This window comes from Misgurnus anguillicaudatus, chromosome 21 (assembly GCF_027580225.2).
Source record: "Misgurnus anguillicaudatus chromosome 21, ASM2758022v2, whole genome shotgun sequence".
Taxonomy (NCBI): Eukaryota; Metazoa; Chordata; class Actinopteri; order Cypriniformes; family Cobitidae; genus Misgurnus; species Misgurnus anguillicaudatus.
In genome coordinates this window covers 12,172,431-12,183,788 of record NC_073357.2, presented here as the reverse complement: position 1 = coordinate 12,183,788, position 11,358 = coordinate 12,172,431, and the positions used below count along the sequence as shown (strand labels likewise).

Sequence of the window (11,358 nt, the reverse complement as noted above, 5' to 3'; positions counted from 1 at the left end):
ATGTCAGAGTCCAATGCTTATGTTTTAAGTAAACATGTTACATGTCCGTGTATATGTAAGAGCTTTGTCTGATATTGGTGAAATAAGATCGCGCAACTTTCACACGCTTGTAAAATAAAACGAAAGACGCGCAGATCAGTTTTATCAATGGAAGGCTAAAAATAGGGCTGTCACCGTGTGTTTGTGTTAGAGGTGAGAGAAGATGAAAAACATTTATCTCAGTACCTCAGATTACATAAATGGGCGGCGAGACTGCGTGTGGCTGTTCGAACACATTAAACCACATGCATGTTTACACTAACAAGTGTTATGCATAATCATGCTATAGTTAGCCAAGGAACTAAAAAACTTCAAGTTTACAACATAGACTGTATAGATGTAAACGAATATGCTGAATTACCTGTGGAGAAGATATAAAGTGCAACTTCTGCAGGTATTAAGACATCTTGGAAAACTAACATTACTCCAATATTGACTTTGGTCTTGTTGTTTTTCCTGTAGCGTTGTCATTTTAAATCCCCTTTTCGCTTCCTTGGCGACGTGTTTTAATGTCCTCGAAAATATAAACCCTAACCCACACAAAAAGTAAAGCTATTAAAAACAACTTTATATCGTTATGTCTGTATGTCATCATCCATAACAGCTATCTTACCTCAACCCCCATCGTGTAATCCTGCATTTAAGTGCTTTCAAAGACACACCAAAACGTTTTGCTATCTCACTGCGAGGGATGCCAAGTGAGATTTGCATATGTAGTTGGTCTTGTAGTATGTCAATACTGGGCTGAAACTCTGAGACATTACCAATGCGAATTAAATGCTTCACTTCATCAAACTTAGTCCAAACTAGGGCTGGGCGATAGAGCTAAAATGTTTATCATCGATATAGCATGTTATATCATTCGATAGCGATAATTATTGATATTTTTATGACCCATTTAAAATAAGGACCAGGAGAAAAATATATTACATTTAAACATTTTTATTTTAAACTTAACCTTCCTCTGATCATAATCCCTTCAGGTATTAAGACAGAAATGTCAACAACCATAGAAAACTTAAATAAATACATTTAAACATGAGTATAAATTTACAATGAACACTTAACAATTATCTTATCTAACATTTAAGGTGCACAATAAGAGAAAATGTAAGAAATTCTTAATAAAGTAAAATAATAAAATAGTGCAAAGTGTTAGATATAAACATAGAAACCTGAGAATTTAGTGCAAGTTTAGTGCTAGGAAGTTCACTAGCCGTTCACCTTCTGGTGAATAAAGTGTTTTAAAATATGTGCAGTGTTTTGTAAACATAAATAAAACTGAGGTAGACTTAGGTAGCCTACATCTATAATATAAAAAACAAACCTGATACAGTACCAGCAACATTGTTTGAAATATAAAACCTGCAGAAATAAAAAAGTAACCTGCAGTGTTTTGTAAACATAAATAAAACTGAGGTAGACTGACTGAGGTACATCTATAATATAAAAAACAAACCTGATACAGTACCAGTAACATTGTTTAAAAAAAAAGCAGAAATATAAAAGGTAACTCTTCAAGTTATTCTTACTGTAAGTGTAATCATACTTGAAGCTGAACTATTCAAGTATATTTTCAGTCCAGGTTTTGTGCTAGGAACACCAGCTGGTTGACCTTCTCTGGGTCTAAAGCTGCCCTGGTGCATGTAACAATATTACCCCCAGTACTAAAAATTGCTGGCTGGGATACACAAGTACTTTTTCGCCAGCTGAGACAATCTGGGGAAGTTGTGTTCATGTAGCCTCCACCAGTCCAGAGGGTTAGACTCACTGTCTGCATCGGGGCACATCAGGTACCTTTCCAGCTCACTCTCCACTTTTTGTTTTTCAGTGAGAGGCAAAGCATCATCATCTTGGCACTGTTTTTTGAAAAAGCTCCCCAATGACTTGCGTTGCTTCTTCATGCCCAGTGGCATAGGTGGTCCACTGACAGCTCCTCCTTCTGCACCTTGGTCTGCTGCTCCCTCAGAAGGCCCTGCCTGTGATTGGCCCTGGTCTTCATCCATGATCTCAGACACAGCTCTCATTTGAATGGCCCCTACCTTCTCTGGTCTGATGTATCGGCCTTTAAACCTAGGGTCCACAAAGGTAGCCATGTCAAGGAGATCATCTGTGTCAGGGTCAGCATATTTCTCGTCAAGATAGGTCATTATTTTTGTCTTCAGCTCTTTTGTGAGCTGAGTGTCCCCATCATTAACTTTCAGCAAACTAGAGCGGAAAAGGTGGAGCACAGGCTTCACGTATGAGACCGTCACATATGACTCCCCAGAAAGGGAGTCTGTGAACTCCAGGAGAGGAGTTAAGGCCGCATGCATTGACTCCAGGACGTCAATATCCTGCCACGTTGGGATCAGGTGCCTGTTGTTTTTGTCAGAAGAGAGAACTTCAGTGATGGCCTTTTGTTGCTCTAGGACCCTTGCCACCATCTTTTGTCTTGAGCCCCACCTGGTTAGTGACTCTGTGACCAGCTGGTGTTTGGGAAGATTGAGACGTTCCTGTGCTTTAGAGAGCGCACTCTTTTTCTTCCACGAGTAAGAAAAGCTAGATACCACTTTCTTGCACACACCTACAGCCCTCTCCACTCTTTTATCTTTCCCTGCAGCACCTGCAGAAAAACAATGCTAGCATTAATAACTGATAATAGATCATACACAAAAACACACACACAGAAACATACACACACACGCAAGCACACAGACACACACAGACACACGCACGCACGCACGCACACACAAAGATGCACGCACGCGCACACAGACACACACACAGAAACACACACACGCACGCATGAACACGCAGAAACACACAGACATAGATCATAATAATTATAATATATTATCTCAATTACTGGCTAATAAAATCACAATAGGAACCAATATTGATGACGACCATTAAAATGACAAAGCTACTCACCAATAGCAGAGTGCAAACGATGGCCAAAACACTGCAGCCGTGTCCAGTTGTTCAGTGAAGTCGCCTTCACTACATTTGCCCCGCTGTCTGTGGTAATGCACACCATTTTGTCTTCAATCAGACCCCAGGACAACAGTGCCTCCTTCAAGCCTTCTGCTATCACTTCTCCTGTGTGGTCTTCGGGGAAATATGCAGTCTCAAGGCATCTGGTTTTCAAACCCCATTCATTGTCGATGAAGTGAATGGTCAAGCTAATATATGGCTCAGAAGTACGGCTTGACCACAGGTCAGAGGTTGTTGCAAAGTACTTTGCTGACAATATTTCTTGCTGTACAGATTCTTTGCACATTACATACAGCTTAGGAATGGCAGTCTTAGAAAAGTACTTTCGGCCAGGAAGAACGTAGCGTGGGTCAAGCACGTGTATAAGCTTTTTATAACCTGACTTCTCAACGATGCTAAACGGAAGCATGTCTTTGGCTATATGATATGCCACTGCCTCCGTTATATCTTTGTACCGTTTTGTTTCTTTGTCATAAGGCACTGATGCAGAGTACCTCTCCATGGTCGTCTGCTGCTTGTGCGGTGTTGCAGCTACAGATGTTGTTGGTTGAATACGGCTGTGCTCCAAAGGGTGAGCGCGGCTAAGGTGGTACATCAGGTTCGTGGTATTACCAGACTTGGCTGGGACGACGGTCTTGCATAATTTGCAGACGGCATTGGTCTGACTACGGTCAGACTTATAATATCCAAAAAACTGCCATACTGGCGAGCTGAATTTTCCTCCTTTATTTACAATTTCCTCGCTCTCTGCAGCACTCATTTTCTGCTTCTCAGTTTTCTGCCGGTTACTGAAGAGGAATCGAGCACGAGACAACGCAACCAAACTTGATACTGTTACATGATTGGCTGTTAGCGTGTCACTCCCTACGTTGCTAGGTTACCAGAGAGCGAGTGCCTTTGTTAATGCAACGAAACTTGCTTTGCAACCTCCGTTTTCTTCTGACGAAAAAAAAAATCGAACGTTTTATCGAACACATTTTTTATTGCTATCGATCACGTGTCTATCGTGATACATATCGTTATCGTTTTATCGCCCAGCCCTAGTCCAAACCGTGTCCTCAACATGCTGACTGGAGGCCTTCAGGTTTCTTCTAAGATTAAGCAATGTCGTCAATGCATAGTCATAGTTCACTGGATCATTAACGTTACTCTCCACATAATTATCCAAAGAAATTAGAGCATTTATTGTGTCGGTCCACGTATCCTCCATTTTAAGTTGCCTTCTATTTTAAGTTCTTCTTGGATGGGAGACCGCCTGGGAATACCAGGTGCTGTAAGCATTTAATTATATATTTAAATTATTTATTCATGAAATTTTTCCATTTATGCATCCTTTCTGTAAGCGTTCGCTGATGGCATGGCGTTGCCACATTAGTCTTGAAGTGGATCTCGAATCAAATCAGCCTTCGCTTACGGCCACACCACCCTGAGCACGCCCGCTCTTGTCTGATCTCGGAAGCCAAGCAGGGTCGGGCCTGGTTAGTACTTGGATGGGAGACTGCCTCGGAATACCAGGTGCTTTAAGCATTTAATTATTTATTTAACCCTTGTGCATTGTTCAAATTAACTACCTTTCGTGTTGTTAGTGGATGAAAACATCCACTAAATTCAACGGCTATAAAAATGTATCGGATGAATATTTTTTCCAAATTTTTTTACATAAATCTGTTAATCAACCTCAGTACTGATCAAAACTACCAAATCTTCACAAAATGTCAATGATTTTAACTCTTTAATTGCCAAATTTATAAGTGGTGTCACTGATTTGGGGAAAAAACACACACAAAATGACGATTTTCAATATAAAATGTGATTGTAAACTGGATTTTTTTAAACCTTTTTCACAGTCTTGGGCATGCCAAAGATTGGTAAAAACATTGGCTTTGAAGCATTTTTAGTTTTTGTGTAGCATCAGTTTACATTTTTTTCTCCCTCATTTATTGTTATTGGCTGTTTTTTTCCCATTGACTTCCATTATAACCACATTTTTTGATTGCAGAGCTATGACACCTTTTTATCATGCATTTTTGAATGTTGGTGTTTTTTCCTTTTGCTAAGAGGTCAAATTAGTCATTTTTACTGTTGATCACCATGTGGCACTATTAACCCTTTGGTGGCCCTGTGCAAAAACAAAGCTTGGTTTCTGGCTTGTACATTGTGTTTTATGGAGTACGGCTCCATAATAAAAGCATATTATTGTGTGTGTGTGTGTGTGTGTGTGTGTGTGCGCGCGCGCGTATGTGTGCGTATGTGTGTGTGTGTGCGTATGTGTGTGTGTGTGCGTATGTGTGTGTGTATGTGCATGAAAAAAAGATATTCTGTAAAAATCTTCTCTGCATTAGACATTAGATTTATGAACATCATTATTATGAACACATAAGTGTTTAGTCATTCCAACAGGACTTGCAGCATATCACTTGGTGCTCTCTGCAAGTTTGTCTGGAGGGACAGCAACTCATGCACGAAGGAGGTGAAAAGCTGTTTAGGAGAAGGCTTTCCTAGAAGACCTGGGAAAATCTCTGCAGCAATATTGAGGAGAGAGCATCACCCTTGCACACCAGTTGCTACTGCACTGGTGAGAGAGATTCAGTCTCCTGCAGCTGTCTCTCCAGACACAAATCCACAGTGAAGAGGGGAACATGCAATTGGTGCAAAGAACAAACATGTCAGCACTTGCATCTGTTGTGGTGGACACACTTGCAGAGAGCACCAAGTGATATGCTGCAAGTCCTGTAGGAAATACTGAACACACCCCCGGCACACATACACACTAAAAGTTAGTTTGATTGTTTAGTTCTCCATCCATCCTCTACTCTTGCTTCATTGTTCAATTTATTTGAAGTTGTTTTTGTGTTCATAATAAATGATGTTCATAAATCCGATGCAGAGAAGATTTTTACAGAAAATTTCCCTAACCCCAACCATCACAGAAACCCTTCTCCTACTTCACATTTTCAGAAAACATCATTTTGTTTGATTTATAAACTTGTTTCCTCATGGGGACCTCAAAATGTCCCCACAAGGTCACAAAGACACTGGTATTCCTATCTTTGTGGGGACAATTGGTCCCCACAACGTGATAATTACCAGGTACACACACACACACACACACACGCGCGCGCACACACAATAATATGCTTTTATTATGGAGTTATACTCCATATAACTCAATGTACAAGTCAGAAATTAAGCTTTGTTTTTGCACAGGGCTACTAAAGGGTTAATAGTGCCACATGGTGATAAACTGTAAAAATTACAAATTTGACCTCTTAGCAAAAGGAATAAAATCCAACATTCAAAAATGCATGATAAAAAGGTGTCATAGCTCTGCAATCAAAAAATGTGGTTATAATGGAAGTCAATGGGGCAAAAACAGCCAATAACAATAAATGAGGGAGAAAAAAATTAAAACTGATCAATGTTTTTACCAATCTTAGACATGTTCAAGACTGTGAAAAAGGTAAACAAAAATCCAGTTTACAATCACTTTTTATATTGAAAATCGGTCATTTTGTGTGTGTTTTTTCCCCAAATCAGTGACACACCTTATAAACTTGGCAATTAAAGGGTTAAAATCACAGAATTTTTGTGAAGATTTGGTAGTTTTGATCAGTACTGAGGTTGATTAACAGATTTATGAAAAAAAATTTGGAAAAAATATCCATCTGATAAATTTTTACAGCCGTTGAATTTAGTGGATGTTTTCATCCACTAACAACACGAAAGGGTAGTAAATTTGCCCACGGTATATCGTTGAGTTTTTAAAAAATTTCAAAGCATTTTCTTAAAATATATGTAAATATAAGATTTGTCACCAAAAATCATTCAATTTGCTAAAACAGAGAGAAAGTTACGGCCAAATTAAGAGTAAAAAAAACTCTGTAGTGGATGAAAACATCCCCAACAACACATGGGGGTTAATAAAAAAAACTCGCCTGCTCTCGTCAGATCTTGGAAGACAAGCAGGGTCGGGCCTGATTAGTACTTGGATGGGAGACCGCCTGGAAATACCAGGTGCTGTAAGCATTTAGTTATTTATTTAATTATTTATTTAATTATTTATTCATATAATTTTTTTCCATAAATGCATCCTTTCTGTAAGCATTCGCCGATGGCATGGCGTTGTCACATTAGTCTTCAGGTGGCTCTCGAATCGAATCAGCACTAGCTTATGGCCACACCACCCTGAGCACGCCTGCTCTCGTCTGATCTCGGAAGCCAAGCAGGGTCGGGCCTGGTTAGTACTTGGATGGGAGACCGCCTGGAAATACCAGGTGCTGTAAGCATTTAGTTATTTATTTAATTATTTATTTAATTATTTATTCATTTAATTTTTTTACATAAATGAATCCTTTCTGTAAGCGTTCGCCGATGGCATGGCGTTGCCACGTTAGTCTAGAAGTGGCTCTCGAATCGAGTCATCACCAGCTTATGGCCACACCACCCTGAGCACGTCTGATCTCGGAAGCCAAGCAGGCTCGGGCCTGGTTTGTACCCGGATGGGAGACCGCCTGGGAATACCAGGTGCTGTAAGCATTTAATTATGTTTTATTGATATATTTTTTTCCATAAATGCATCCTTTCTGTAAGCGTTCGCCGATGGCATGGCGTTGTCACATTAGTCTTCAAGTAGCTCTCGAATCGAGTCAGCACTCGCTTACGGCCACACCACCCTGAGCACGCCGCTCTCGTCTGATCTCGGAAGCCAAGCAGGGTGGGCCTGATTAGTACTTGGATGGCACACCGCCTGGGAATACCAGGTTCTGTAAGCATTTAATTATTTATTTATTTAATTATTTAATCATGATTTTTTTTCCATAAATGCATCCTTTCTGTAAGCGTTCGCCGATGGCATGGCGTTGTCACATTAGTCTTCAAGTGGCTCTCGAATCGAGTCAGCACTAGCTTACGGCCACATCACCCTGAACATGCCCGCTTTTGTCAGATCTCGGAAGCCAAGCATGGTCTGGCCTGTTTAGTACTTGGATGAGAGACCGCCTGGGGATTCCAGGTGCTGTAAGCATTTAATTATTTAATTAATTTTTTCATGATTTTTTTTCATGATTTTTTTTTCCAAAAATGCATCCTTTCGCAGATGGCATGGCGTTGCCACATTAGTTTTAAAGTGGCTCTCGAATCAAGTCAGTGCTCGTTTGCGGCCACACCACCCTGAGCACGCTCGGTCTCATCTGATCTCGGAAGCCAAGCAGGGTCGGGCCTGGTCAGTACTTGGATGGGAGACCCCCTGGGAATACCAGGCGCTGTAACCATTTAGTTATTTATTTAATTATTTATTCATATAATTTTTTCCATAAATGCATCCTTTCTGTAAGTGGTCGCCGATGGCATGGCATTGCCACAGTATTCTTGAAGTGGCTCTTGAAACAAGTCTGCGCTCGCTTACGGCCACACCACCCTGAGGGTGCTAGAGAGCAATCAGGAAGTGAGTTGGCTGCAGTAGAGAGAGGAAGGCTCTCTCATTTTTTGTATGTTTATTTTGTGTCTTTAATATCTTTTCGTATAAGTTATTGATTGTTTGTAGTACACTTTTTGTTTAAACCACCTAACAGCAGCTTTTAGCTGTCTGGAGGGTGGTTTCTTTTTTTTTCATTTTGTTTGTTTTTCGTCATTGTTTTTGTTTAAATGGATGGACCTACGGCTAATGATTTGGAAATGGCGGCGGAAAAACGGAATGGCAACGACAATGGATTTGAACATCAACCACGAGCTGGAAATGAAAAGGATACATGAAAAGTTTTGAGAAAAGGATTTACAGGAAGGAGGCAACGGTGATTGTGAATGTGGATAATGCTAATGGAGTAAAAGCAGAGGATGTAATTAAAGCAGTTGCGGAAAAAATCGGCGAAGGTAATATTCTGGCGGTGAGGCCAAGACAAAATAAGGAGTATGAACTGACTTTAGAAAAAGAAGAACTGTGTGACAATTTGATGGATGGACTACTGATAAATGAAGCATGCTGTGAGGTGAGAAAACTTCAAAACCGGGAATACGTTGTTTCCTTCATGCATTTGCCTGTTTACCTGAATGATGAAGAAATTTTAGCAAAATTAGAAGGTTGGCAAGTGTTGCCCATTTCAAAAATAAAAAGAAGGGTATATCCTGGCACTGTAATCGAGGATGGAACAAGGTTTGTGAGAGTGAGGTTCCCCAGGGAAATGGGCTCACTCCCGTATATCACAAGACTGGAAACAGCAGAAGGGACGCAATATTTCAAGGCAAGGCAAGGCAAGGCAAGTTTATTTGTATAGCACATTTCATACACAAAGGTCATTCAATGTGCTTTACATAGAAATGAGAAAACAAAAATCAAAGATACATGAATTTAAAATATCAATTAAAAGAAAATAAATGTGATTTTAATAAAAACTGTTTAAATGTGTGAAGAAGAATAAAACAGGAATAAAAGTATAAAACAGTTAAAAATAAGAATAAGAACAAGAGAAATAGAAAATAATTAAAATAGTGCATATATAATATAGTGCAATCAGTTCGGACGCAGCATAGTGCTCATTCAGCAAATGCATAGCTAAACAGATGTGTTGGAGTCTGGATTTGAATGTGGCTACTGTTGGAGCACATCTGATCTCTTCTGGAAGCTGATTCCAGCTGCGACTGGCATAATAGCTAAAAGCTGACTCTCCTTGCTTTGAGTGAACCCTTGGTATTTCTAGTTGATGTGATCCTAATGATCTGAGTGATCTGATGGGTTTATATTCAATGAGCATATCAGCAATGTATTTAGGTCCTAGTCCACTGAGTGATTTATATACCATTAATAATACTTTAAAATCAATCCTAAATGTAACTGGTAGCCAGTGTAGCGCCCTGAGGACCGGTGTGATATGTTCATATTTTCTGGTTCTGCTCAGAATCCTGGCAGCAGCCTTCTGAATGAGCTGGAGCTGTCTAATGGTCTTTTTGGGAAGGCCAGTGAGGAGGCCATTACAATAATCCACCCTGCTGGTGATGAAAGCATGCACAAGTTTCTCTAAGTCTTGGCTGGAAACAAAGCATCTAATTCTTGCGATATTTTTGAGATGATAGTATGCTGATTTAGTTATTGCTTTGACATGACTACTGAAACTAAGGTCAGACTCCAGAATCACACCAAGATTCCTGACTTGATTTTTAGTTGTTTGACCCCTAGCGTCAAGGTATGCATTCACCTTGAGAACTTCATCTTTGTTTCCAAACGCAATGACTTCAGTTTTCTCTTTGTTTAACTGAAGAAAGTTTTGGCACATCCAACTGTTAACTTCATCAGTGCATTTGCACAGGGAGTCAATGGGGCTGTAGTCATTAGGGGATAGAGCTAAGTAGATCTGAGTGTCGTCTGCATAACTGTGATAGGCAATTTTGTTATCTCTCATTATTTGGCTTAGTGGGAGCATATACAGGTTGAACAGGAGTGGCGCAAGAATTAAGCCATGCGGGACTCCGCATGTCATGGATGTCCACTCAGATTTATGGCCACCTATACTTACATAATAACCTCTCCCTTCTAAGTATGACTTGAACCATTTCAGGACCACCCCAGAAAGCCCGACCCAGTTTTCCAGCCTGTCAAGAAGTATGTTGTGATCGACAGTGTCAAAAGCAGCACTGAGGTCGAGTAGCACCAGTACTGATAGTTTGCCTGTGTCTGTGTTGAGGCGAATATCATTTATTATCTTTATGAGCGCTGTCTCTGTACTATGGTGTGGTCTGAAACCAGATTGAAAAATGTCAAAGTAACCATTAGAAATTAAGAATTTGTTCAGCTGATTGAAAACAACTTTTTCAATGATCTTGCCTATGAAAGGAAGATTTGAGATTGGTCTGTAGTTGCTCAATACAGTGTTATCTAGGTTGCTCTTTTTCAGGAGGGGCTTAACAACTGCAGTTAAAACCTGTCGACTGTGCATGAGCCCTGAACATTTATTGAAGGAGTGCCCTGAGTTTAAGTGCTATAAGTGTGAAGAGAGGGGACACTTAGCGAGAGATTGCAATGCTGTTAAGTGCCCGGATTGCCAAGATTATTTAAACAAATGCGAGTGTTGGATGGATAAAGGGGAAGGAGGTGGAGAAAAACAGGTGAACGGGCAAATGCATGAAGGAAACAATGAGAGAGAAAAGAGAATAAACGAAGAGGAGAGACACACAGAGACATTAAAGGAAGCAAAAGATGGAAAAGAAATAACTGTAGAGGAACAGAGAATCGAGGAAAAAGAAGCAAGTGAGGAGGAACATACACAAGGAGGGACACAACATGGACACAGATGGAGATAACGGAGAGTTTGAATGTTTTTTTAGATAAAGTGGATGAAGAGGATCAAAAGGACA

General features: G+C 40.1%; 1 protein-coding gene and 5 pseudogenes across 1 annotated transcript; 5 read left to right on the top strand and 1 right to left on the bottom strand.

The window, feature by feature from the left end:
* Positions 1 to 1,706: 1,706 nt before the first annotated feature.
* Positions 1,707 to 3,963, bottom strand: LOC129442743 (E3 SUMO-protein ligase ZBED1-like). Its single transcript, XM_055203357.2, has 2 exons — positions 2,953 to 3,963; positions 1,707 to 2,644 (listed from the first exon to the last, which is right to left on the bottom strand). The coding sequence occupies exons 1-2, from the start codon at positions 3,773 to 3,775 to the stop codon at positions 1,707 to 1,709; spliced, it is 1,761 nt and encodes a 586-aa protein (XP_055059332.2). The 5' UTR covers positions 3,776 to 3,963.
* Positions 3,964 to 4,423: 460 nt separating this feature from the next.
* On the top strand, positions 4,424 to 4,542 carry LOC129417509 (5S ribosomal RNA; annotated as a pseudogene).
* A 2,640-nt stretch (positions 4,543 to 7,182) lies between these two features.
* Positions 7,183 to 7,301, top strand: LOC129417137 (5S ribosomal RNA; annotated as a pseudogene).
* Positions 7,302 to 7,442: 141 nt separating this feature from the next.
* On the top strand, positions 7,443 to 7,551 carry LOC129417601 (5S ribosomal RNA; annotated as a pseudogene).
* A 119-nt stretch (positions 7,552 to 7,670) lies between these two features.
* On the top strand, positions 7,671 to 7,787 carry LOC129417652 (5S ribosomal RNA; annotated as a pseudogene).
* Positions 7,788 to 8,166: 379 nt separating this feature from the next.
* On the top strand, positions 8,167 to 8,285 carry LOC129417047 (5S ribosomal RNA; annotated as a pseudogene).
* The last annotated feature ends 3,073 nt before the right edge of the window (positions 8,286 to 11,358 follow it).

Coding starts and splice junctions, on each gene's coding strand:
- LOC129442743 (XM_055203357.2), bottom strand. CDS start 3,775: ATGAGTGCTGCAGAGAGCGAGGAAATTGTAAATAAAGGAGGAAAATTC. Junction 2,645..2,952: donor TCGTTTGCACTCTGCTATTG/GTGAGTAGCTTT, acceptor GTTTTTCTGCAG/GTGCTGCAGGGAAAGATAAA.